Source organism: Mirounga leonina, unplaced genomic scaffold, assembly GCF_011800145.1.
Source record: "Mirounga leonina isolate KUSES-001 unplaced genomic scaffold, KU_Mleo_1.0 Mir_126, whole genome shotgun sequence".
NCBI classification, from domain to species: Eukaryota; Metazoa; Chordata; class Mammalia; order Carnivora; family Phocidae; genus Mirounga; species Mirounga leonina.
In genome coordinates this window covers 24,739,948-24,765,877 of record NW_023270314.1, presented here as the reverse complement: position 1 = coordinate 24,765,877, position 25,930 = coordinate 24,739,948, and the positions used below count along the sequence as shown (strand labels likewise).

The 25,930-nt window shown below is 51.7% G+C and overlaps 2 protein-coding genes across 2 annotated transcripts in view; both read left to right on the top strand.

Annotated features, from left to right (window-relative positions):
- The window catches only part of ESPL1 (extra spindle pole bodies like 1, separase), a 29,897-nt gene extending 8,039 nt beyond the window's left edge, over positions 1-21,858 (top strand). Inside the window, exons 2-31 of the mRNA XM_035002559.1 lie at positions 407-499; positions 667-1,725; positions 2,014-2,118; positions 2,284-2,404; positions 4,852-4,988; positions 5,896-6,089; positions 6,371-6,610; positions 6,833-6,977; positions 7,083-7,221; positions 7,425-7,564; positions 9,353-9,487; positions 11,277-11,396; positions 11,904-12,075; positions 12,485-12,613; positions 12,743-12,899; positions 13,428-13,537; positions 14,515-15,500; positions 15,938-16,274; positions 16,469-16,618; positions 17,256-17,469; positions 17,570-17,760; positions 18,507-18,634; positions 18,765-18,887; positions 19,612-19,767; positions 19,841-20,011; positions 20,137-20,241; positions 20,407-20,522; positions 20,692-20,775; positions 20,944-21,108; positions 21,368-21,858. Coding sequence (XP_034858450.1) covers positions 419-499; positions 667-1,725; positions 2,014-2,118; positions 2,284-2,404; positions 4,852-4,988; positions 5,896-6,089; positions 6,371-6,610; positions 6,833-6,977; positions 7,083-7,221; positions 7,425-7,564; positions 9,353-9,487; positions 11,277-11,396; positions 11,904-12,075; positions 12,485-12,613; positions 12,743-12,899; positions 13,428-13,537; positions 14,515-15,500; positions 15,938-16,274; positions 16,469-16,618; positions 17,256-17,469; positions 17,570-17,760; positions 18,507-18,634; positions 18,765-18,887; positions 19,612-19,767; positions 19,841-20,011; positions 20,137-20,241; positions 20,407-20,522; positions 20,692-20,775; positions 20,944-21,108; positions 21,368-21,569 — 6,312 coding nt within the window. The 5' untranslated portion in view covers positions 407-418 and the 3' untranslated portion in view covers positions 21,570-21,858. The remainder of the gene's footprint in view (positions 1-406; positions 500-666; positions 1,726-2,013; positions 2,119-2,283; positions 2,405-4,851; positions 4,989-5,895; positions 6,090-6,370; positions 6,611-6,832; positions 6,978-7,082; positions 7,222-7,424; positions 7,565-9,352; positions 9,488-11,276; positions 11,397-11,903; positions 12,076-12,484; positions 12,614-12,742; positions 12,900-13,427; positions 13,538-14,514; positions 15,501-15,937; positions 16,275-16,468; positions 16,619-17,255; positions 17,470-17,569; positions 17,761-18,506; positions 18,635-18,764; positions 18,888-19,611; positions 19,768-19,840; positions 20,012-20,136; positions 20,242-20,406; positions 20,523-20,691; positions 20,776-20,943; positions 21,109-21,367) is intronic.
- Positions 21,859-22,502: 644 nt separating this feature from the next.
- PFDN5 (prefoldin subunit 5) lies at positions 22,503-25,922 on the top strand. Its single transcript, XM_035002557.1, has 6 exons — positions 22,503-22,626; positions 22,841-22,943; positions 23,236-23,267; positions 24,226-24,300; positions 24,417-24,522; positions 25,716-25,922. Exons 1-6 carry the CDS (start codon positions 22,555-22,557, stop codon positions 25,790-25,792), a joined length of 465 nt encoding a protein of 154 aa, XP_034858448.1. The 5' UTR covers positions 22,503-22,554; the 3' UTR covers positions 25,793-25,922.
- The last annotated feature ends 8 nt before the right edge of the window (positions 25,923-25,930 follow it).

Sequence of the window (25,930 nt, the reverse complement as noted above, 5' to 3'; positions counted from 1 at the left end):
TGGGGCGTTGGGGTGGTGGGATGGGTAGTGAGACCGGGATTAACCCGGAGGAGGGAAAAGCGGAAGCGTCGGTTTATAACGGGAGCCCACTGTCCTGGCATGGTGTTTTTTACCCCGATAGGATTTTTCTTTTCTTTTCTTTTCTTTTCTTTTCTTTTCTTTTCTTTTCTTCTTTCTTTCTTTTTTTTTTTAAGTAACCTCTACACCCATGGTGGGACTCGAAGTCACGACCCCCGAGATAAAGAATCATATGTTCCACCAACTGAGAAGCCAGGCGCCCCTCCCGATAGGATTTCTGATGGGATTCTTTGGCCCCCTTCTTCCGCAGCCTTCAGGCCCTTCTCCTGTCCTCCATTTCACTCCATTTCGATTTTTCTTCACCTTCTCTAATCCTCCTTTTCTCTAGCCCTCCAAAGCCATGAGGAACTTCAAAGGAATCAACTTTGGGACCTTACTAAGCAACCCGAAAGAGGCTGAAGAATTGCTGCCCGACTTGAAGGTAGGGGTGCTGTCTAGTTCTGGATACACCTGACTTCTCAAGATGAGCTCTTTTGTTTTTGTCTTATTTAAGAGACAGTTTAATTGGAGATCCTCTCCTGAGCAACCCTATTTCTAGTTCTCTTTCCCTACCTTGGCTATCCCAATCACATCTTCCTCTCCTCTTAGGAGTTCCTGTCCAAGCTTCCAGCTGGTTCACCCAGCTGCCGATCTGATGCTGAGAGGAGACAAGCTTGTGATGCCATCTTGAGGGCTTGCAACCAGCAGCTGATGGCCAAGCTGGCTTGCCCTAGGCACCTGGGGAACCTGCTGGAACTGGCAGAGCTGGCTTGCAATGGCTACTTGGTATTCACCCCCCAGCGCTCACCCCTTTACCTGGAACGAATTCTCTTCATCTTTCTGCGGAACATTGCCACACAAGGAATCCCAGAGGCCACACTCCGGTTCGCTCAGCCCCTCCATGCCTGTTTGATGCAGTGCTCCCGCCAAGCTGCTCCCCAGGACTATGAGGCTGTGGCTCGCGGCAGCTTTTCTCTGCTTTGGAAGGTGGCAGAAGCCCTGGAGGAGCGGCGAGCTGCACTCTCGGCTCGGCTGAAGGCCTTGAGCTTTCTAGTGCTCTTGGAGGATGAAAGTACCCCTTGTGAGGTTCCCCACTTTGCTTCTCCAACAGCCTGTCGAGTGGTAGGTGCCCATCAGCTATTTGATGCCACCGGGCACAGTCTGAATGAAGCAGATGCTGATTTCCTAGATGACCTGCTCTCCAGGCATGTGATCAAAGCCTTGGTGGGCGAGGGAGGGGGTTCTCCTGGTCCTCTTTCTCCCCAGAGGGCCCTCTGTCTCTTGGAACTCACCCTGGAACACTGCCGTCGCCTCTGCTGGAGCTGCCACCATGCCAAGGCCACCAGGGTAGTGGAGAAGGCCCATGATTACCTAAGGAACACCGATCTGGCCCCCAGCCTCCAGTTATGCCGGCTTGGGGTTGAACTGCTACAGATTGGGGAGGGAGGACCTCAAGCACTGGCCAAGCTTCTGATTAAGGCATCAGCTCTCCTGAACACCAGTGTGGAGGCACCATCACCCCCGCTGCGGGCGTTGTGTGACTGCTGCCAGTTCTTCCTCTCAGGCCTGGAGCGAGGCATCAAGAGGCGCTATGGACCTGATGCTGTTCTGGGCCTCTTCGCTTTTCTTGGCGGGTACTTCTCTCTCCTCCGGCAGCTGCAGGATGGTGTGAGTTAAAGACCTAGAGGTAGGGTGGGAACGTGGTTCTGCAAACTGTCGGGCTAAGGTCTTTGGTAAGATCTGAAAGCCCTGGCTCCCTCCGTGGTAAGCCACTCTCTGGATTATGCCTAGCCCACCCGCCAGCAAACCTAGTCTACGCTGGGAGGGCAATGGCCCCTTCTCATGTCCTCCTTCCTACTCCCTGGGCTGAGTCCGCTCTCCAGGACGCTGGGCCAGGCTTCAGCTTGGAGCTCCCACTTCATCTCGGCCCCTCAAACCAACCCCTTCCTTCCTCAGGTCTGTGGGGATTCCTCCAAGCAGCAGCAGGCTTTAGTTCAGATGCACTTCCAGGGACTTCATCTCTACACTGCGGTGGTTTATGACTTTGCACAAGGCTGTCAGGTACAGTCTGGGAATCAAAACACCTGGACAAGTCCTCGGTCTGGGGTTGCTCCACTGCCCTGGTAGAGCGTTGGGATGGCCTTGGCTTTGGGCTCGGGGTGGGGTAGATGTCACCTTGGACCTAGTATGTCTCCTCTCACCCTCAAGCCCTTGTTGTCCCTTTAGGTAGCTGATGTGGCTGACCTGGCCCAGCTAATGGAAAGTTGCAGATCTACTGTGGTCTGGATGCTGGAGGCCTTACAGAGCCTGTCAGGCCAAGAGCTGACTGACTATCTGGGCATGACTGGTTAGTACCTTGGGGCCCAGAGGTGGGGGGATGGTCATCACTCACTAGGCAGACAAATAGCACTTGCTGGATGGTTCTGACTACTCTGGGGACTCCTTATGGCTTAAGGAAGAGTGAAAAAAATGTTTGTAAGTGCAAGTGACGCTACGTTTAACAGCAGTAGAGAAGTAATGAGGCTAACTTATAATAGCGGATGTAAGTTTTTCCCCATTGACTTTGAAATATGATTTGGTGTTTCTTTCATGAAAATGTTTATACCTGATATGCAACTTTATGACCTTTCTCTATGTTTACATTTTCAAGAACATTTGTAACTTAAGTTTTTTTAAGAACCACATAAAAATGCTTTAAAAATCAAATTGCATGAAAGGGCATGTAGTTGGAAGTGACTCACTCCTAATCCTGGTTACCAAGTTCCCCTCTGCAGAGGCAACTAATATCAATTTTTTAGGTATCGTTCTAGGGCTATACCAGGTATATATAAACCAACTTGCATATGTACTTCTCCCCACCCTTTTAATTGAAATGTATAGACAGAAAAGTACTAAGATCATAAGTGTATGGTTTGCTGGATTTTTTACAAAGTGAACATACTTTGTAACCAACATCTAGGTCAAGTAAGAGCATGACTTAGACCCCGGGAAATCCATCCTTCTGTCCGCCCTTTTTGTGACCAGCCTCCCCAACAGCATAGATTAGTTTTGTCTATTTTTGTTTTTGTTTTTGTTTTTAAAGATTTTATTTATTTGACAGAGAGAGACAGCGAGAGAGGGAACACAAGCAGGGGGAGTGGGAGAGGGAGAAGCAGGCTTCCCGCCGAGCAGGGAGCCAGATGCGGGGCTCCATCCCAGGACTCCAGGATCATGACTCGAGCTGAAGGCAGATGCTCAACTGACTGAGCTACCCAGTTGCCCCTATTTTTGTATTTTATAATAAGTTTTCCCCTCATTTTACAAAAAGCATGGCCCATTAGTTTAAATTACACAAACCCAATCAGTTCAGTCATTGGGAGGTTTTGGAGAACTTTTCACATTCATATAGTCGATGGTTGAACCTTCCCATTGAGATGAAAATATGATTAGGAGTCACAAAAATTACTAGCATGCAAATTCTTCCCAGAATATTGAAGACTGAATTTTTCCCCAACCATCTACATTGATAGCCAAATGCTGTATAAACTCGAATTTAGGAAAATGTTATTCATTCAACAAATACCTGTTGAGTACCTACCATGTGCTAAGCACTGTCCTGAGTACTTGGGTGTATCAGTAAACAAAACAAAGATTCCTGTCCTCACGGAGCCACATTCCAGTTGGGGGAGAATGATAATAAGCAATAGGATAATTATCAATATGTTAGAAAATGATAAGAAATATGGGGGGGAAGGAATACTAGAGCAGGATAAGAAAGGAAATTAGGAGTTCAGTGTGGGTGAGGGACAAGTTACCATTTAAAATAGGTTGGTCGGGCGCCTGAGTGGCTCAGATGGTTAAACGTCTGCTTTCGGCTCAGGTCATGATCCCCGGGGTCCTGGGATCGAGTCCCGCATCGGGCTCCCTGCTCGGCGGGGAGCCTGCTTCTCTCTGCCTCTGCATCTCTCTCTCTCTCCCTGTCTCTCATGAATAAGTAAATAAAATCTTTAAAAAATAAATAAATAAATAAATAAAATAGGGTGGTCTCGGGGCACCTGGGTGGCACAGTGGGTTAAGCATCCAACTCTTGGTTTCAGCTCAGGTCCTGATCTCAGGGTCATGAGACTGAGCCCCACATTGGGCTTCACGCTCAGTGAGGTCTGCTTGAGATTCTCTCTCCTCCTGCTGCCCCTCCTGCTCATGCTCTCTCTGTCTCTCAAATAAATAAATATTTTTTAAAAAATAAAATAGGGTGGTCAGGATAGGCCTCATTGAGAGAGTGACATGAGCAAAACTTGGAGGATGTGATGAAGTTGGCCATGTAGACACCCGGAAAAGGACATCCCTGGCAGAAGAAATAGCCAGTGCCAAAGCCCTAAGGCAGGAATTGGTCTGGTGTGTGCAAGGAATAGCAAGGAGGCTACTAGGGTGGCTTCCATGGAATGAGGGAAGGAGAAGGAGGTATGGGACAGGCCAGAGTGTCTCCCCAAAATTGCTGCCCTTTGGAGCAAGATGAAGACGAAAATTGGTATGTGAGGTGAGATGGGCCCTGTGTGGGGATGAGGACTCGGCTCTTATAAAACAAGCGCCAAGGGGCTGGCTGGTGTGGGTTTGCCTTACCGGAGTGGACCTCATGGGCCGCCTTGGAGCAAGAAGGGGAGAGCCGCCCCTCTCTTATCCCCTAGCAAGAGGCATTGCTGTCTGATCTAGAAGCTGCTGAGCCGACCACAGGTTGAGCTCCTCTCTACCGCCTCTCCCAACGGGAGAGGCAGTGGGAACTCTTCTGCTGGCAACCATTCTCTCTCTCACCTGCAGCCTCTTACACCAGTAACTTGGCCTACAGCTTCTATAGTCACAAGCTCTACGCCGAGGCCTGTGCCCTCTCTGCGCCCCTCTGTCAGCACCTGGGCTTGGCGAAGCCGGGCACCTCTCCTAAGGTGCCTCCTGAGAAGGTACAAGGGCAGGAAGGGAGGTTGGGTTGGTGGCCTGAGCAGCATGAAAGAGGCTGGCCAGGGCCCTGCCTTGGAGTAGGGACCAGGACTTGCGGCAGCGTTTCCCACACCTCACTTGCACTGTTACTCATTTCTTTTTATTGTCTCACTTTTTATATTTAGCCATGTCCCAAGCTGGTGGTTCTCAAGCTGGTTGCACATTAGAATCACCTGAAAATCTCTGGTGCTAGACCCCAGGTGGCTGGATATTTTCCGAGTTCCCCCTAGGAGGTCCTTTCAGTAGCCAGAGTGGGAGCCGCTACCAGGATACCCATGAAAGGATGGGTTGGCTGGGATTGGCGGCCGCGACGGGTTGTAGAGGGCCTGGGATTTCATCCTGAGTGAGCTTGATGAGCCTCTCGAGGATTTAAGGGAAAGCATGATACCAGATTGGCATTTGGGGTTTCTCTGGCATCACTGTGGTGAATGAACAGAGCGCAGGGACAACGCTGGGCGCCGGCACTGCTCTAGGAGCCTAGACGGGAGAGGTGGGTGTCTGAGGCAGCTTCCCGAGGGCTGGGGAGACGTGAACGGGTTCACCAAGGCCAGGATTAATCTGGCAAGTGACTGGCTGTGAGGGAGGGAGAAAAGTCAACGATGGCCTGGCATTTCTGACTGAGAAGGCGCTGACTTGCTGGGAGAGGGGTTACAGGAGAAGGAGCAGGTCTTCAGGGCTGTGGGGTGGATTGAAGCTTCCGGCTGGGAGCCCCGGGGTATTTAGTGCTTAGGCGTCTTCTGCCTCCGGGGCAGGGGTTGGGGCCCGAGGCCCACCCTGTGGTGTGTGTACCCGTGCGGGCACGGACTCACCCATTGTTACAGACTCATTGGTTCCTCTCTGCAGTTTGGTCTGTTCGCTTTCTCTGGTCAGTTGCACAGGTTCTTCCGGCTACATGGAGAGAGTTTGAAGAAACTGGGTAAACAGGCCCAGGGCTGCAAGATGGTGAGTTTGTGGCTGGCAGCCCTGCGGCCCTGCAGCCCCCAACACATGGCTGAGCCAGTCACCTTCTGGGTTCGGGTCAAGATGGATGCAGCCAAAGCAGGAGACAAGGAGCTACAGCTGAGGTGAGTTGGTGGGGAGAGAGAGAACCATGTTTGCTCCCTGGCTAGAGCTGGCTTTGGTACTCGTGGTCTCGGTCATCCTTCCAGCTGAAAAAGGCACTGATTCCTGCCTTCACTGTTACTCGTCAGGCGCCTGCTATAGGCCAGCCGCTGTGCTAGGTACTAGGGGAGCAGTGGCGATGGGCAATGCTCTTGCTTTCACAAGGCTGGGCCTCCTTGGCATGGGGCGGAGGCTCCATGCTTCACGGGCTCCCTGACCTGGTGCTGGGCCTGCCTTCTCTCAGGACTCTGCGAAACAGCCTGAGCGGCTGGGACCCAGAGACCCTGGTCTTCCTGCTGAGGGAGGAGCTGCAGGCCTATAAGGCCGTGCGAGCGGACACGGGGCAGGAGCGGTTCAACGTCATCTGTGACCTGTTGGAACTGAGCCCTGAGGAGACACCGGCTGGGGCCTGGGTTCGAGCCACCCATCTGGTGGAACTGGCTCAGGTGCTCTGCTACCACGACTTTGCCCAGCAGACCAACTGGTGAGGAGGCTAACTGAGGATGCCACTCTTGCTTCTTGCTCTGGGTGCTCTGACCCTCTTCAGAGGCTGTTTCCCTTTCCATGTCCCTGAGCATCCCCTGCAGTTTGTGGCTGCAGGAGCTCATTCAGAGGGTGGGGCCGGCTGTCCTGCAGAAGGCCCTTCCCAGGATGCTGTGGCAGGTACCCGCATTGGGCCCAGCTTCAGCGCCCCCTTTCCCTCCAGCTCGGCCCTGGATGCTGTCCAGGAAGCCCTGCAGCTTCTGGAGTCTGTGAGGCCCGCGCCCCAGGCCGAGGATCAGCTTCTGGATGATAAAGCACAGGCCCTGCTGTGGCTCTACATCTGTACTCTGGAGGCCAAGATGCAGGAAGTAAGTGTGGCTGCTGTACCGCGCAACTCGGGGCGGGGATTATTTTCCCCAGGCCCACAGTGAGCTGACGCCTGCCCCCTTTTTTATCCTGATCTCCCCATCCAGGGTATCGAGCGGGATCGGAGAGCCCAGGCCCCTAATAACCTGGAGGAATTTGAAGTCAATGACCTGAACTATGAAGATAAACTGCAGGAAGATCGCTTCCTATACAGTAACATTGCCTTCAACCTCGCGGCAGATGCTGGTGAGGGCTGTGAATGTAGTGTGGTGGATAGGGTCTCCTCTGTGGCTTCCTCGGAGCAGAATGGGGACCCTGGGTATGGGAGAGGTGGGCCTGTAGGGTGGGAGGTGGGCACAGAAGGGAGAGGGTGTTCTGGAGAAGGCTGCGTTCTCCCCAGATAACCCACGCTCCGAGAGAATGGCTGGTCCCTTTCTTCTGACTTCTAGCTCAGTCCAAATGCCTGGACCAAGCCCTGGCCCTTTGGAAGGAGGTGCTTACAAAGACGCAGGCGCCCGCCGTCCGGAGTCTCCAGCAGACAGTGGCCTCGCTGCAGACCCTAGCAGCCCTCTATCAGCTGGCGGCCAAGGTAACAGGGCAGGGTGCTAACACAGCCCAGAAGCCCAGCTCCTTCCCCTTCTTTGACCTGCGAATTTGCTGAGAGGCCATGTAACCCGGTGTGGGCTCTACCACCAGCGTCCCTAAGTCGAAATCCAAGCTCCATCCTTTATTAGTAACTCGCCTTGGCAAGTGACTTAACTTCCTAAGCCCAGTTTCCTTATCTCTACAATGAGGACAATAATAGTACTGTGTCGTCGTGTCGTCAGCGCTTAGTGAGAGAACATGTCTGGGCTGGGCCTAAGCATAATATTCAAGTGTCAGCAAACTATTATTAATTCTTGGATAGTTTGAGACCTGTATACTCAGAAACATACAGAGATACCTAAAGGCCCAATTTTACCTTTTACACGCAATGTCAGGCCGTCTCACAGACTCCCTGAAGCTCCTCCCTGGCCACCACGTTAGGAACCTCCGAAAAAGAACATGGCACATCCACGACCTTTGTTACTGCAGCCAATTGGCCATATTTCTAGCATGAGGACTGGGGGAAGCTGCCTCAGCCCTGGACCCGAGTCTTGGCTCTACCACATACCTGTAATGTAAACTTAGACAAGCAGCTGAGCCTGTGTCAGTCATAGTATCTTCGGCTATGGTCGTCTATAAAATTCAGGTTAGAGTCACTATGAAGATTAAATGAGTTGATGCACATGAACCTCTTTTTTTTGGACAATTCGGGGTTTTTGGTGTTTTATTTTTGAAGATTTTATTTATTTGACAGAGAGAGAGAGCATAAGTAGGCAGAGCGGCAGGCAGAGGGAGAAGCAGACTCCCTGCTGAGCGGGGAGCCCGATGCGGGACTCGATCCCAGGACCCTGGGATCATGACTTGAGCTGAAGGCAGATGCTTAACTGACTGAGCCACTCAGGCGCCCCGAAAACTCGATATTTTTATTATGACTTTACTTTTGAAGCTTCATTTTTTTTTTCAAGTTTATTTTTTTGTAATCGCTATACCCAACGTGGGGCTCAAACTCAGGACCCCAAGATCAAGAGTCCCATGTTATTTCAACTGAGCCAGCTAGACGCTCCTTCAAGTTTTTTATTTTTTTAAATTTTTAAAATTTAAACTCAATTAACGTATAGTGTATTATTAGTTTCAGAGGTAGAGTTTGGTGATTCATCAGTTGCATATAACACCCAGTGCTCATTACATCGTGTGCATCACCCGGTTACCCCATCCCCCCACGCCCCACCCCTCCAGCAACCCTCAGTTTGTTTCCCTATAGTAAGAGTCTCTTACGATTTGTCTCCCTCTCTGATTTCGTCTTATCAAACTTTTTTTTTAATTGAAGTATGATCGACATACAATACTATATTAGTTTCAGGTGCACAGCACAGCGATTTGGCAATTCCACACATTACCCGGTGCTCACCACGATAAGCCATACTTTTCATCCCCATGACTTACTTATTTTATAACTGGAAGTTTGTACCTCTTGATCCCCTTCACCTATCTTGCCCCCCGCCCATCCATGTAAACCTCTCAGCACAGTGCCTGGCCCATAGTAAGCTCCCAGTAAATCCCGGCTGTTGATGCTGACTGGCACCTAAGCTTTCAAACAGGAGGGTCGATGGTGGTCGTCTCCCTCACTGCTCCCCTCTCAGGCTCCTTGAGGGTGACTGACAGTTGCTCTGTCTGTAGCCACACTCCATCCAGGCTCTGAGGTCAGACCGAGGTCTCCAAGGGCTGGGGAGCCGAGGGTAGAAGTGGAGGTTCCAGCAGGAGCTGGGTAAATTTCCCGCTTTTGGCTGACCAGCCCCTGCAGGCTCTGGAGGTCCTCCTGCTTGTACGGATCGTCTCCCAGAGATTGGAGGACCACGCGAAGGCAGCTGGCTCCTCCTGCCACGCCGCCCAGCTGCTCCTGACACTCGGCTGTCCCAGCTATGCCCAGGTGAGTGCCCAGCCAGCCAAGCCTGGAGCTACAGGGGGGACCCGGCCTTAGCAATGCATCTTTTCTCTAAGTAGATAAGATACCGAAGGGGCATCTTCCCTGCCTCCGATCGCCACATCCTGCTGGAGGATCGTAAAGTGTGGAGTGGTTGGGAGGCAGCTGTGGGAAGAGGAAGCGTCTTTCCTTCTCACCACAAAACCATTGTTCGCTAAGTCTTACAGATCCTGCCCCAGGAATAGGCCGCTAATCCTGTATTTCCCCACCATTTGCCCCGGTCGCCGTTTCTCCACTCGCTTAGGACTGTGCTGACACCGCCTAGCTGGTGTCCCTGCCCGTGGCTTCTCCCTTCTGCACTTTGTCTTCTAACTACTGCTAACATGATCTTTTTAGATGTGGTCTTGTCTTTTTTCCTGCTGACAGGATTTCATTGGTTCCTCCATTACCTGAAGGATGCTGTCTAGATGCTTTGCTTGGTATCGCAAACCTTCTATATTCTGGCTCACTGGTCCTTGCCACTCCGCGTCCCCCCCCCACCCCGCTCTGGAACTTATGTCCATCCATACGAGTTGCTTTACAGCCTTGTACATGCCGCCTCTCTTTGGTTGTGTTAGCCCCTCCACCCTAAATGCACCTCCCCCACCCCCCTTTTTTTTATTCAGCCGACTTCTACTTTCTTTTCAATTGCTCTTTCATGAAGTATTTTATACGTCCTCTTCTTCAAGGGCAGAATCCCCTACTTTCCCTGGGTCCCCATACCACTAATGGTATTGTGTCTTGATTACAAAGGCATGCCTGCATCCCTACTGCACTGCAAGCTATTGGATGGAAAGTCCTACTTACTTCCTTTTTTTAAAATATTTTTTCTAGGGGTGCCTGGGTGGCTCAGTCGTTAGACGTCTGCCTTCGGCTCAGGTCATGATCCCAGGGTCCTGGGATCGAGCCCCACATCGGGCTCCCTGCTGGGCGGGAAGCCTGCTTCTCCCTCTCCCACTCCCCCTGCTTGTGTTCCCTCTCTCGCTGTGCCTCTCTCTGTCAAATAAATAAATAAAATCTTTAAAAAAATTTTTTTTTCTAATTTTTAATTTTTTTAGTGGGGGGCAGGGCAGAGGAAGAGAGAGAGAATCTTAAGCAGGCTCCACACCCAGTGAGGGACCCAAAGTGAGGCTTGATCTCAAGACCCTGAGATCATGATCTGAGCTGAAAGCAAGAGTAGAGGGTTTAATTGACTGAGTCACCCAGGTGCCCTGTTAATATTTTATTTTTAATTTCTCGTGGGGCTCGAACTCACAACCCCTAGATCAAGAGTCGTACACTCCACCAACTGAGCCAGCCAAGCACCCCAAATCTTGCTTATTTCTTATTCAACTATGTCTTTCTAGCGTAGTGGTCAACCAAAAGATACTAACTGAACATTTTAGTGAGTGAATAACTCTTTTTTTTTTTTTTAGATTTTATTTATTTATTTGAGAGAGAGAGAATGAGAGACAGCATGAGAGGGAGGAGGGTCAGAGGGAGAAGCAGACTCCCTGCTGAGCAGGGAGCCCGATGCGGGACTCGATCCCGGGACTCCAGGATCATGACCTGAGCCGAAGGCAGTCGCTTAACCAACTGAGCCACCCAGGCGCCCGAATGAATAACTCTTATGTAGATTATAATATTTGAAATAATTTCATATTCAGTTGCATGTGTTCTGCATCTCACTTGCAAGTGCTTTAATCCACTTTAATTTGAAAAGTCTGGCTGCCTCTCCTTATCAGCATGCTCACGCATCCCATGATTGTTTCCTTAGATACACCTCGAAGAGGCAGACTCAAGCCTGAAACTTCTGGATCACACTACAGACACGTACCTGCTCCTTTCACTGACCTGTGACCTACTTCGAAGTCAACTCTACTGTGTTCACCAGAAGGTATTTCTCACTTTCTTAATCCCCAAAGTTCCCAGGTATTGGAAGGATTTTAGGATTTTCAGGGTATTTGTGTGGCTTCTGAGATTTCCCTGAAATTAGGAAGAATATTCCTGACCTTGAGAAGCAGTGCTGTTTCCTCGCCTTGCCCTCTCTGATGAAATGTCACCAGCACTCCTCTAGGAGAGGCACAGTCCTTCCCATTCTTTCTCAGTCTCCTCAGTCACACTGTCTAGTCCTGTGATTAGAAACTGGGATGACAATGATCTTGGGAAGGCACTGGAGCCCTAGAGTAGAAATCAAATGGGATGCAGAAGACCTGAGTTTTCTCACAAACCAACTGTGTGAACTTAGCTGAGTCATATGTCCTGTCAGGCTACAGTTTTCCCCACAGCTCTTATCATTCCCCAAAGCCGGGGCTGGGCCAGAGGATCTCCAGGGGCATTTTAAGTTCCGAATCGCTGATCTGACTTCACTCACAACTCTCCTCCGGCCCTCCCTGTCTCCCAGGTGACGGAGGGCGCCTCTCTGTTGCTGTCTGTGCTTCGGGACCCTGCCCTCCAGAAGTCATCCAAGGCCTGGTATTTGCTGCGTGTCCAGGCCCTGCAGCTGGTAGCATTCTACCTTAGCCTCTCATCGGACAGCCTCTCAGCCTCCCTGCGGGAGCAGCTCTGTGCCCAAGGTGAAAAAATAGGGGGGTTGATGGCCCTTCGTGGTCAGATTGTGTGGTTTGTCCGCTCTCGGCTCTTCTCAAGCCCTTGTCCCCTCTGCTGTCCCAACTGTGTGGATTAGCCTACCTGGAGGCTGCCCAGAGTAGGCCTGGGGTAGCATATGAGTTTCTGTTTGCCTGTTCCCTAACTGACCACTTAGTATCTGGCTAGAATGCTCTTCTGACAAGGATTCTCAGGCCCCGTGTGGTCTGAGGGAAAGAGTTCTGTGGTTGAGTCCCTCTGCCTTAGGCACAGCAGGAGAAGAGCACAGCATGCTTGGCCTTTGCTTCCTTAGTAGGTGAAGGTGGTGGCAGTGGCGGCTGCATCATCTCCCTTCTTGTCCCGCCCCCCGCCCCCCCCGCCCTCCCCCGCCACACACAGGCTGGCAGACGCCTGAGATCGCCCTCATCGACTCCCATAAGCTCCTCCGAAGCATTATCCTCCTGCTCATGGGCAGTGATGTGCTCTCGATTCAGAAGGCAGCTGTGGAGACACCATTTCTGGATTCTGGTGAGTCTGAGGAAGAGAGCAAGGCCCTGTGGGCGGGAACAGGCTCCATGGTGGGGCCACCAGTTTTGCCTCCAGAGGATCCAGGCGGTGACTGAGGAATGACGGTCCTGTCTCTCTCCTTTGCTACAGGTGAAAATCTGGTACAAAAGTGGCAGGTTCTGACCCAGGTGCTGAGCTGCTCGGAGAAGCTGGTCTCCCGCCTGGGATGTCTGGGCAGTGTGAGCGAAGCCAAGGCCTTTTGCTTGGAGGCCCTGAAACTCACGACGAAGCTGCAGATGCCACACCAGTGAGTGCCGGGCGGGAGGAGGCCGAGTCCAGAACCCGGGTGCCCACGTGCTGGATCGCGGGTTCCCAGACTCTTCCACAGCTTCCACAGGTTAACCTGTTCTGTTTGGACGGGTGGGGAGAGTACGTTCCGTGGCAAAGTAAGTGGGACATGCCAAGTTACCAAGGTTAAACATCCTTATTTCCTCTAGGACTTCTCACGTCCTTCAATAATGCTCATATGCATTGTAACTCTCCAAAAGGGAGACCCAGTGTACCGTGTTTCCCTAAATCCCTTTGCCCACAGAATCCTTTTTTTTTTTTTTTTGAGGAATGTCATTTGGGAAATCTGTCCTCATATGCAAGGCTGACTTGGGGTGAGAAAGCAGTGTAGAGGATTTTTCCCGGGGAGCCTGGAAGTCAGCTGGAGGCTGTGAAGGCCTTTCAGAGGCTAGGAGACTGCCCCCACTCTGCCTGTGAGAGGGGCCAAAAGACAGAGTCTGGGAAAACAAAGGCTTGCACACTGGCAGTCGTCTCCTCTCCCGACAAGGTGCGCCCTGTTCCTGGTGCTGAAGGCGGAACTGGAGCTGATGCGCAGCGACATCGACCTCTGTCAGTCGGACCTGCAGCAGGTTCTGTTCTTGCTCGAGTCTTGCACAGGTGAGCAGCTGGGGGGCCCTCCGCACCCGCAGGCGGTGGCAGGAGGGGCCCACGCACTGCAACACACCTGTGTATGTGAAAGTGTGGTGCCCTTCGAGATCAGTCTGACTTCCGGTCCCCCGGGCAAAGCTCCTTCTACTTCGGTCAGACCACTGGTCTCCCTCCTTCAGATGGTTAATCCGTGACTAACCCTACCTGGCTCTAGTTTTCAGCACTAATACATTTTGGCTATTTATATTTATTTATTTTCTAGTTTTTTAATTTTTTAATTTTTTACTTTTAAGTAGGCTCCACACCCAACATGGGGCTCAAACTCACAACCCCGAGATCAAGAGTGGCATGCTCCTCTGACTGAGCCAGCCAGGCACCACTGCCTATTTGAATTTAATTTAAATCAAATTTAAAATTCATTTCCCCAGTCACTTGCCGCATTTCATGTGCTCGTAGCCACATGGGGCCGGTGGCGACTCTGTTGGACAGCACAGACGTTGTGTCCTCAGGAGGGCTTAAGTTAGTAATAAAAGAGCTTATGATACATTTTTTGCTTGTAACCACTTTTATCTCCAGTATTTCATTGGAGCCACACAAATCCCTGGAAAGTCAGGTAGACCCATAGATTCTTTTTTTTCATTTGTAAAATGACGAGGTTGAGAAATTCAGCATTTGGGGCCAGGATCATGGGCCTAGTGGGGTGAAGGAGCCAGGATTGAGACGGGGGCCTCCCGGTGCCGGCCTGCTACCCTGAGCCACACAGCCATCTCAGCTGCAGCTTTGGGGGCTTTGTGGGTTGTGTTAATCCACTGTGGAATGGGAAGAAAACATTAAGGATTTTATTGAAAAAATAACAAGCCATATTAACATTTCGTATGTCTGTACAGTAAATGGTACAAGTAGTAAGTCAATAACACCAATATGAGGGAATTGGGCCCTGGAGTAGCTCAGGAAGCACTTGGTAATTCTGGTTTCACTCTCGCCAGAGTTTGGTGGACTAGCCCAGGACCTGGACTCTGTGAAGAAGGTCCACCTGCAGAAGGGCAAGCAGCAGGCCTGGGCCCATCGTCCTCCGGAGCTTCCAGAAGAGGAGCCCTTCCTAAGAGGCCCTGCTCTGGAGCTGGTGGCCACTGTGGCCAAGGCGCCTGGTCCTGTAGCACCTTCTACTAATTCTTCCCCTGTCCTGAAAATGAAGCCCCAGCCCAGCCCTGGCTTCCTGACGCACCTGCCCACGTGTGACTGCTCGCTCTGTGCCAGTCCTGTCCTCTCGGCAGTCTGTCTGCGCTGGGCATTGGTCACAGCGGGGGTGAGGCTGGCCACGGGCCATCAGGCCCAGGGTCTGGATCTGCTGCAGGTTGTGCTGAAGGGCTGCCCTGCAGCCACTGAGCGCCTCACCCAAGCTCTGCAAACTTCCCTGAATCACACAGCACCGCCCTCCCCTGCCCCAAGGCTCCTGGATGAGCTCTTAGCTCAGGCCTACACACAGCTGGCACTGGAGGGGCTGAGCCAGCCATCAGACAAGAGCCTGGGGAAGGTCCTGGAGTCAGGGCTGAAGTTTGTGGCAGCGCGGCTTCCCAACCTGGAGCCCTGGCGAGCCAGCCTGCTCTTGACTCGCGCCCTCGCAAAGCTGGCAGGCCTCAGCTGCTGCGCTGGCCAACTTTTTGCCAGCTCCTGGGGCTGGCAGCCACCACCCGTAAAACCATCCCCAGGCTCAGAGGCCTCTAAGCCTCGGAGCCAAAAACATTCTGGAAGAGGGCGTCATCGGGCGGCCTCTTCTACCCCGTCCCTCCATAATACCTCTCTGAAAGGTCTGGAAGGTGGACTGCCCTGTACACCTAAGCCCCCAGGCCAGGTCAGGCAAGCAGGCCCTCGCGTCCCTTTCACTGTGTTTGAGGAAGTCCTCTCTACAAAGAGCAAGCCTGAGGTTCCCAAGGCCCCGAGGGTACAACAGAGGGTCCAGACGCGCCTCAAGGTGAGGCGGGACTGTGGCTAGGTGGTGGGGGTGGTGTCAGGTGGGGTGGTTCTGGAGAACTGTGCAGAGTGGGTGTCTCTGTGGAAGAGTTTCCCAGGCCTGCTGGGACCTTTAGCTCTACTGTTATCGGCAGGATCCCAACATCTTCCACAGAAAGACAGTTCTACCTTGGTTTCAGACAGAAGGTGCTTTCCTTAACTCTCTGGTTCCTTTCCCTTTTCATCCTTCCTCCTTACCTTTTGTTCCCTCCTTCTCTCCCTCCTTCCACACCCAGGAGTCCCTGCCCTTGGCTGAGTGTGGTGGGTGTCTGTATGGTGGAGAGGTTCATTCCTAATCTTCCCCAAGACCTCTGGGACTGTGCCTCCGCAGTGCCACCTGCTGGCGGATGTCTTGTCACTGAAGGCCCCCGGGCCCTTCTCCCTTTCCACCCATCCCAGGTGAACTTTAGTGATGACAGTGACTTGGAAGACCCTGCCTCAGTTGAGGCACGGCTTGCAGAGGAGCCCAAGAGACGGGGCACTGCCTCCCGGGGCCGGGGCCGGGCCAGGAAGGGCTCGGGCTTGAAGACTGCTTCAGTGGCAGCCCCAGATAGTGGCCCCGGGCGACCTGGGCTCGGTGGCAGGAGCCGGAGGGCCAAGAAGGTGACATCAGGACATTGTGAGGAGCTGGGCTCTGAGATCATGAGGACCATCCCCGAGGAGGAAATGACTGACAACCAGATGGAAATGAGCTTTGAGATCCTCAGGGGCTCTGATGGGGAAGACTCCACCTCCGGTATGATGGTAACGGTGGGAGGGAGAAGGTGCATACATTTTTGGGGGGTTGCCCCGGGACCAAAGCCCAAGAAATAATTGGTGCCAAAGACAGTACAGAAATAAAGCTTTTTCCTGGCTCTGGGACTGGATCCTAGAAAGAACAAAGGGAATGGCAGGAGGAAGGAACTATAGAAAGTCATGTTCTCTCCCCAGGTGGGAAGGCACCCTCTCTAGGACCTGATACCGCCATAGGAGAATGTGAGGTGTTGAGACGTGATTCCAGCAAAGAGGAGCTGCCCATCCCATGCCCAGACAAGGATCTTGGTCCTCGGCTCCGACTCCCCTCAGCCCCTGCAGCCATTGGTGAATATGCGGACCTCTGGGGTCTGGTCACTAGGAGAGAGTGAGGCTTTAGGTGTCTCTCTCTCTCTCTCTTTTTTTTTTTTTTTTAATAAAGATTTTATTTATTTGAGAGAGGGTGCAAGAGAGAGCACAAGTAGAGGGGAGGGGCAGAGGGAGAGGGAGAAGCAGACTCCCTGCTGAGCAGAGAGCCCGATGTGGGGCCCCATCCCAGGACCCTGAGATTATGACCTGAGCCAAAGGCAGATGCCCAACCTACTGAGCCGCCCAGGCGACCAGCCTCTAGGTCTCTTGATCCTGATGCTCTTCTAGCCTGTCCATGGTTCTGTCTTTGGATCCCCATCTAGATCTGGTCACCTTTGAAGCAGGGTTCAGGGAATTGACCAGCACTCTCTCCACTAACTGTGTGCAAGTCAGTCAGCCTCTCTGAGCTTCTATTTACTTATCTATAAAATGGGGTTTGGGAGTTGATGTAAGCTGCGTAGCATCCCGCTTGGCACACTGCTCTTCGTAAATGATAGCTTTTATTTTTTAAGTGGGAGAGGAGGTAGGGCCTTGGAAACCTGGAACTTTCATGCAAAATTCTACCAGCTAGGAGGTACGGGACTCATCTATAGCAAGTATCTTCACCTTCTTCTAGGTCTGTCTACCTTGAATTCCATCTGTGACTTACTGACCATTGCTTTCCGTGGGGTTAGTCACTGCCCTCCTAGTGGGCTCTATGCTCACCTCTGCCGCTTTCTGGCTTTGTGCTTGGGCCACCGGGATCCCTATGCCACTGCCTGCCTCGTCACCGAGTCTGTGTCCATCACCTGTCGCCACCAGCTGCTCACCCACCTCCACAGGCAACTCAGGTGAGTGGCCACAGTCCCCGAGGCCCATGCTGGGGCAGACTGGAGGGAGGGTCCAGATTTTGAAGGAGGGACAACTCACCCCTACTTGCGTTGTCCACAGCAAGGCCCAGAAGCACCGGGGATCACTCGAAATGGCAGACCAGATGCAGAGACTGAGCCTGGAGGAGAGGCCTGGGGATGTCCCCCTGGCCCGCATCCAGCACCTCTTTTCCTTCAGGGCTTCAGGATCTGGTCAATTCCCTGAGCCCGAGAAGGAGAGTTTCCAGGAGCGCCTGGCTCTGATCCCCAGTGGTACGGTAGTAGGCTGCAGCTGGCTCTTCTGTCCTTGTTTGCATCTTCTTACTAAGGAGTTAGGTGGAGGACTTTAAGGCATTGGTTAACATAGATTTATGACCTTTATGGAAAGACATGTCCTATTTTTTCATTGATTAGTCATTTTGTTACTCTCACCAAAGAGAACTACCCTAAATCTGAAGGTCTTTTTTTTTTTTTAAGATTTTATTTATTTATTTATTAGAGAGAGAAAGTCAGAGATAATGACAGAGAGCATGAGTGGGGAGAGGTGGGAGAAGCGGGCTCCCCACTGAGCAGGGAGCCCGATGTGGGACTTGATCCCAGGACCCTGGGATTGTGTGACCTGAGCTGAAAGCAGACGCTTAACCAACTGAGCCACCCAGGTATGCCCCTCCACCAACTTTAACTTTGAGTTACTAGCAGGTTCAGTGTCTTTCCGCAGGGGTGAGTTCAGGCGTGCAGAGGCTTCCTATGCTAACATGAAATCCGTTACCAGATGATTTGAGTGCCTCCCTCTGTGCAGGAACTTCTGTTTCTGTGAGGGACACAAAGAAGTACAAGATGTGGTCTCTGTCCACAGGCGGCTGTTAGGGCAAGGGAGAGCACCTTGAACTAGTGACAAGGGAAGATTTCTTGGAGTTGTTGGAGTTGTCTTGAGTGATAAATGGGGATTGAGTGCAGAAGACAGAGAAGGGGATTCCTTGTAAGAGCTGAAATGATCCTGGGTATGCTCTCTGTGGCAGGGGTGACCGTGTGTGTGTTGGCTCTGGCCACGCTCCAGCCTGGAACTGTGGGCGACACCCTCCTGCTGACCCGGCTAGAAAAAGACAGTCCCCCAGTCACTGTGCAGATCCCAACTGCCCAGAACAAGGTAGGTTTCCTGGGCCAGTAAGTTGGGCTGGGGTAGGCTTCTGGTGAAGCTGCTCCCATTCTGTGGCTGGGGGACGGAGAGATGGTGATCGTGTGGACCAGCAGAAAGCTCACAGCCCCATCTCTCAAAGTTTCCTCTGAGTTCAGCCCTGAAAGAGTTTGACGCCATCCAGAAGGAGCAGAAAGAGAACAGCAGCTGTACTGACAAGCGAGAGTGGTGGACAGGGCGGCTAGAACTGGACCATAGGATGGAGGTGTGTGTCTGCAAGGTGGGGTGGGGTCAGGCCTGCCCTGGGAGTGACCCCGGGGGTGTCAGTGTCTTCTCTCTCAGGGGTCCCAGGCCAGTGCTGAGTTACCTCAGGTCCTTTCTGGAAGCATCGGCCTAAATTTTAAAAAATGATGTTACCTGGCAAAGACTTTAAACAAGAGCCAAAAACCTGAAGGTGTTATGGCAACAGAATGTTTAAAGATACATACAAGAAAAGGGATTTAATTTACGCCCAAGTATCAGCTTCCTGGGTTTAGTTTTCATCGCCCGCCTATTTGTATTTGTCAAAACATAGTGATATGTAATAAATCATCTTATCTGTACTCCCCTAGTCTCAGCAAATGAAAAATGTTTCTAGCTTCTTGCCTTTTTTTTTTTTTTTTAAGAGGGGGAGAGAGAGAGGAGGCGGGAGGGGCAGAGGGAGAGGGAGAGAGAGAATCTGAAGAAGGCTCCACGCCGAGCGTGGAGCCCGACACGGGGCTCCATCTCACGACCCTGAGATCACTACCTGAGCCAAAATCGAGAGTCAGACGCTTAACTGACTGAGCCACCCAGGTGCCCCTCTAGCTTCTTGCCTTTTTAACTGGCAGGAAGATATGTAAGACAAATATGCTGGAAAACCCATTTCATCATGTCCAGAATGTTGGTGACTGTGGGATAAGAAACTCAGCTCCTCTCTGGGACTAAAGGTTCTATTCCTCCTCATTCAGGTTCTCATCACTTCCCTAGAGAAGCATGTGTTGGGCTGCTGGAGGGGACTGTTGCTGCCATCCAGTGAGGACCCTGGCCCTGCCCAGGAGGCCTCCCGCCTACAAAAGTTGCTGCAGGAATGTGGCTGGAAATATCCTGACCCCACTCTGCTGAAAGTGAGTTGAGAAATCAGGGAAAGGGGAAGAAGCTAGACTTAATTCTTTCTCACTGACCACTGTTCCCTTGCAGGCCATGCTCAGTGGTGCCAGTACCCTCACTCCTCAGGACGTTCAGACCCTGGCCTCTGGGCTGTGCCCAGTGCGGCCGGAACGAGCCCAAGAGCTTCTGAGTGAGGCAGTAGGACGCCTGCAGGGTCAGACAGTCCCAAGCGACAGGCACCTTGTCCTAGTGCTAGACAAGGTAAGGAGCTAGGGGCTGGAGGGGCAGTGTCTGGTGGACAGTGGGCACCAACTCACCCCCATGCCCCTTCCGACACTTGTGTGAGCCTGCCTGGAGATAGTCATCCCCGTGTGCTTTTACCCCAGGACCTGCAAAAGCTGCCGTGGGAGAACATGCCCAGCCTCCGGGCACTGCCTGTCACTCGGCTGCCCTCCTTCCGCTTCCTGCTCAGCTACTCCATCATCAAAGAGGTGGGGTTCAGGGAGTGGGGAATGACTGGTGATTGACAGAGATCTGGGAAGACAGGAGAGGGTCTCGGGGACCGATGGCTCATTCGTGGAAAGGAGTTTGGAGTTTGTGGAAGCTTGGGCCCTCTGGCCAGACCAGGGTCCTGATCATCAGTATCTTCTCCTCAGTCTGGGGCCTCATCAGTGCTAAGCCAAGGGGTGGATCCACGCAATACCTTCTATGTTCTGAACCCTCACAATAACCTGTCAAGCACAGAGGAGCAATTTCGAGCCCATTTTAGCAGGTCAGTGGGATAAGAGTAAGAAAGGGGGTGGGGGAGAGCAGAGACCACATAGAGGGGCTCATATACTTTCCTGCAGAATCAAGTGGTACAGCCCACCTTCTCCCTAGTATTCCCTCTGCCCTCTTTGCCAACTGACCCCAATTCTTACTCCTACCTTTTCCCCCCGCAGTGAAGCTGGCTGGAGAGGGGTGGTTGGGGAAGTGCCAAGCCCAGAGCAAGTGCAGGTGGCCTTGACGGAGCATGACTTATATATGTGAGTGCCTAAGGCAGGGAGGTGGGGAGAGGGGCAGGCCCTGGAGGAGGGCGTCACCAGAGTTTTCTTTGGGGCTTTGAAGTCACTGGCTGACTCAGGGCGCCCTTGGAAACATGGCCGAGGCCGGGTATTGCTAGGTCAGACTCGTCTCACGTCCCTCTGCCTTAGCTACGCAGGGCACGGGGCTGGCGCCCGCTTCCTGGATGGACAGGCCATCCTCCGGCTGAGCTGCCGGGCGGTGGCCCTGCTCTTTGGCTGCAGCAGTGCGGCCCTGGCTGTGCACGGGAGGCTGGAGGGGGCTGGCATCGTGCTCAAGTATATCATGGCTGGCTGGTGAGTCCTGAGGGCCCTTCCTAGCTCCCAGCCAGGCTCTTTCCCCGGCCTGAACCCTAAATCTTCTCTTGTGCCCCCCCCGTTCTAGTTCCCTGGCATGCCTGGGCCTTTAATCTTTGCCCTCTTCTGCCCCCCCTCCTGGAACTAGGGCACTTCTCATTGGCTCACTCCTCTTTCCTCACCCACCACCGCCAGTCGTGCCTGCCTATGTATTTTGTTTTAGAGCCCTCACTTTGTAGTTCTTCTCCTCTTTTCCCAGTCCCCTGTTTCTGGGTAACCTCTGGGATGTGACTGACCGTGACATCGACCGCTACACGGAGGCTCTGCTGCAGGGCTGGCTTGGAGCAGGCCCAGGAGCCCCCCTTCTCTACTATGTCAGCCAGGCCCGCCAGGCTCCCCGACTCAAGTATCTTATCGGGGCTGCACCTGTGGCATATGGTTTGCCTGTCTGCTTGCGATGACCCCTTGGAGCTGTCCTAGTGCCGGTGGAAGCCATGTGACTGTTCTACCTCCCATTAGACTTAACCCTTAGGACAAATATTTTAAGTGATTTTTCCCAGTATTTTATATGAAACCTTTCCCTTTGATTTAACCTTAATATAATAAAGATGTAGTACTTGAACCTGTTTTGTGTGGTTCACTGGAGAACATTTGTAGACACAGTTATTGGCCCCGCCCACTATGTGGTACTATAAAGAAGTGAGAACAGCTTGCAGTGGAAGTGCGCGCTCTCTCTCGCTGACAAATAAAATCTTAAAAAAAAAAAAAAAAAAAAAGAGGCCACCGTCCTCTCCCCACATATGCCTTCTCAGGCCATGAACTTCAGCAGCAGATTCCGTGGGATTTTCGTATGGTTTTTCTCTCCCCAACCGGATTGTTAAATGCCTCGGAAGCACGTTATCTTACAATCCCGTGTATCCCTCACATCTAACACATGGTAAAACATCGTTTTGATTACTAAACCTTGTGCTGTGCTTGCTGGTTGACAACGTGACTCCTTGTGGTTCTCTCCCCCACCAGACCTTTCCACCGTGTGAGCCCAAAGGACCACTCACGATGCTGCTTGACCCGCGAATTTCACAGGCTTCTTTCTTGCCTGTGGTTCGTTAGGTTTAGAGCACCCACACGGAGTAGCATACATTGCTTCGCAATGTTGTGGTGATGAACCGGGTATTTTTAAGCTTTTTAAGCTCCCTGAGGGAAGTAGTCCTGTTTGCTCCACCTTTACTCTGGTAGGCGTCGGAGGTTTTGTGAAAACAAGGCGCAGCTTTCGCCAAACCAATGTAAGTCCCCGAAAGGCTCCGGCCCGCCCTTCCCCGCCCCGACGAAGGACCATAGAGATGCCCGGCAAGCGAGGCCTCCTGGCGCAGCCATCGAGATGCGCAGCGGGCGGCTAGAGCGTTGCTGGTCGAGCCGGCTTCCGCTCCGTTAGTCCTCCTTCCCAACATGGCGCAGTCAGTTAACATCACCGAGCTGAGCCTGCCGCAGCTAGAAATGCTCAAGAACCAGCTGGACCAGGTGGGGACGGGCGGCAGAGACACCCCATTCCCGCTTCACGTGCCTCCTGCCCACGCGTCCTCCCTCGCCCCCCATTCCTCCCCTCTTTGGGAGGCTTCCCTTCCCCTGGGAAACCCCCACCCCACCCCACCCCATCCCAGGATCGGCCTCCTCTCCGGCAGTGCCCCCTCTCTCTCCAGCCCCCCATAATGATCCTATTTCCCGTCCTCTGTAGGAAGTGGAGTTCCTGTCCACGTCCATTGCCCAGCTCAAGGTGGTACAGACCAAGTATGTGGAAGCCAAGGACTGTCTGAACGTGCTGAACAAGAACAACGAGGGTATGGGGTAGGCGCGTGAAGGCAACCTGGGGGATGTGGTGAGCCGGCTACTCTCGTCCCGCCTTCTAATCCCGTTGTCCTTACCTGAGATGAGAAAGCAATCCTTTACGTACTGTAGAGCGCTACAGGAGCCCTTTCATGTTGCCTATCTAGAGTTGAAATGTACAGGACATTCCTCTGCTGTTGTCCCTGTTTCCGTTCTTGTCTTAAGATCTCTCATTCTCTCTGCCATCTTGGAACTCTCTTTAACGTCTTAACCTTCCCCAGATGTTTGTCTTAATTGCTTTCACAGGGAAAGAATTACTCGTCCCACTGACGAGTTCTGTATCCTTTCCACAGAAACTGCTACCCTGCTCTTTCCTTTTCTCTCTCACCCCTCGCCCGAAAAAAAAGAAAAAAAAAAAGATGGGATTAGTTTTGATTACTCTAGAGAGTCCCCATGATTCTGAGAACGCTCTTATTATGCATTCTTTGTACCTCTCCTACCTAACCTGGGGCCAACATCCAGCTAATGCCTTGTGAGCACCAGGGCATATGTAGAATTGAGATGTGATTATTTCCCTTTGCTGTTTGAGAATATCCTCTAATAGGAAGACAAAACAGGTGGGTTTAGACTTTTACTAATAACTTAGAAGAGATAAACGATGGAAGAATAACAGGATATAGAAACAAGGGGGTTGGCTGTGTTTATGAATCCTGTTTTGGCTTACCTATGGCTCTTACTTCTAAACTGTTGTTACCAAGAAACCTGGATTGTGGCTACCCGTTCAGTGTTTTACTTGAATGAGTTAAGTTATGACAGTAGAGCATCTGTAAGCTGTAGTCTGAGAACTGACAGGCTGAAAAAGAAATACAGAAACAGTGTGGTAGGGGTTGGCTAAATAGTGAGCATTAAATCCACTAGGAATTAGCTAGTGATTTCATGACTGGGGCTGTTGATGGAAAGTGAAGCCGGCTTTTCACTTTACTACTCTCCAGCAGTAGGAAAATATCATTGTATCTAGTCCTTCTGGGGGGGCTAGTGGAAAAAACTGTAAGAACTGCTTGTAGGATGGGAGATGGGATCAGGGCAAGAGAGTGTTCTAGCATATGCCATTTTCTCCATAAGGAGCCAACTTCTCTGTCCCTTCCCATTTGGAGTGTATGGGTACAGTTCTAAGGCCTCCAGATTCTTCAGTCCTTGTGGCTTGTAGCTTTTTAGAAAAGAAGGCCAAGCAGGCTGGCTGACAGGGAATCATGACACTCCTGCTGGGCTAGTTTTCCCTTAATCCTTGCTTCTCAGATGTATGTCCCTGGGAAGCTACATGATGTGGAACATGTACTCATCGATGTGGGAACAGGCTACTATGTAGAAAAGGTGAGTGGAAGTAACCACCTGGATGCCCCTCTGAGCAGGGAAAGGAAGTTTAGGGGAAGACCTAGAGTGCAGCATAGGGTCTCCTCTTAGCCCTTCATTCACCTCTGACCTTGCAGACAGCTGAGGATGCCAAGGACTTTTTCAAGAGGAAGATAGACTTCCTTACCAAGCAAATGGAGAAAATCCAGCCAGCTCTGCAGGAGAAGCATGCCATGAAACAGGGTAAGATTGGCCTGGGGCACCTCTTCACCCTTTCTACTTCCATGGTAAAGAGCATGGATTCCAGTATGAACTGGGGGTGTCCCCTTGGCTAGATTAAAACCATGTCTTTCTCTTTGGTGTCTAGATGTATTCTCTAGATTCTGTGCATTACATATCCACTATTTGTAGATTGCTGCGTTGGGTGCTTGCGAAATTTAGAGGAAGGAAATCATCCTTGTTCTTGGGGTGTTCTATTTAATGGGGATGGAACTGAGGAGATGATACGTGTAAATGAACACACAGGAAAGAAATAACAGCCCTAACTAAGTACTAGCCATTGCAACCCTGGCTACACATGAGAATAACCCAGGATGTTTAAAGAGGAAGCCTGAGTCCAAGCCAAACCAATTAAATCAACCTGGGGGTGGGGGGACTCTAGGGGGTCAGTGTTTTTCTAAAAACTGCCCAGGAAGGGGCGCCTGGGTGGCTCAGTTGGTTAAGCGACTGCTTTCGGCTCAGGTCATGATCCTGGAGTCCCAGGATCGAGTCCCACATCAGGCTCCCTGCTCAGCAGGCTCCCTGCTGACCCTCCTCTCTCTCATGCTCTCTGTCTCTCATTCTCTCTCTCGCAAATAAATAAAATCTTAAAAAAAATAAAAAAATAAAAATTCCCCAGGTAATTCTGTTACACGGTCAGGATTGAGAATCACTGTTCTAAAGGTGAAAATCTTATCCACAGTTATGTTTGACTCGTTTAATAATGTGTTTTGTTCATGTTTATGTCTCAGTGGTTATCATATATTTACTGACACATTGTAGACTGTAAATTTGTGTATGCATGTAAATGTGTCCCACAGTGGATCAGTGTTAAAAGCTTTGGGGTTGTTTTGTTTTGTTTTGTTTTTAATTATTTGAGAGAGTGCGCGAGCAGGGTGGGGGGAAGAGCGGGGGGAGAGACTCTCAAGCGGACTCCATGCTGAGCTAGGAGCCGGAAGTGGAGCTCCATCTCAAGACCCTGAGATCAGGATCTGAGCCGAAACCAAGAGTCCCACGCTTAACCAACACCACCACCCAGGCGCCCCTCACTGTGTTATAAGTTTTATTAACGGTACTTGGTTGTCTACCTGTCTTTAAATTTTTTCCTCGCGTTTCCTGAACTCTGGGTTCTCCCCTCAAGCTCCAGACCAGGATCTGACGCTTCTTTTTTCCCGCAGCTGTCATGGAGATGATGAGCCAGAAGATTCAGCAGCTCACAGCCCTGGGGGCACCTCAGGCTACTGCCAAGGCCTGAGAGCTTGTTTCGGATCTGGGGCAGAGGGACTCTGCTTCAGGAGCTTGGGACTTTGTGGGCGTGGCTTCCTGGGGTCCAGGAAGAGAACGATCTTGTGTTTGATGCTAATAAATGTGCCAGCTGGGCAGAATGTTGGTC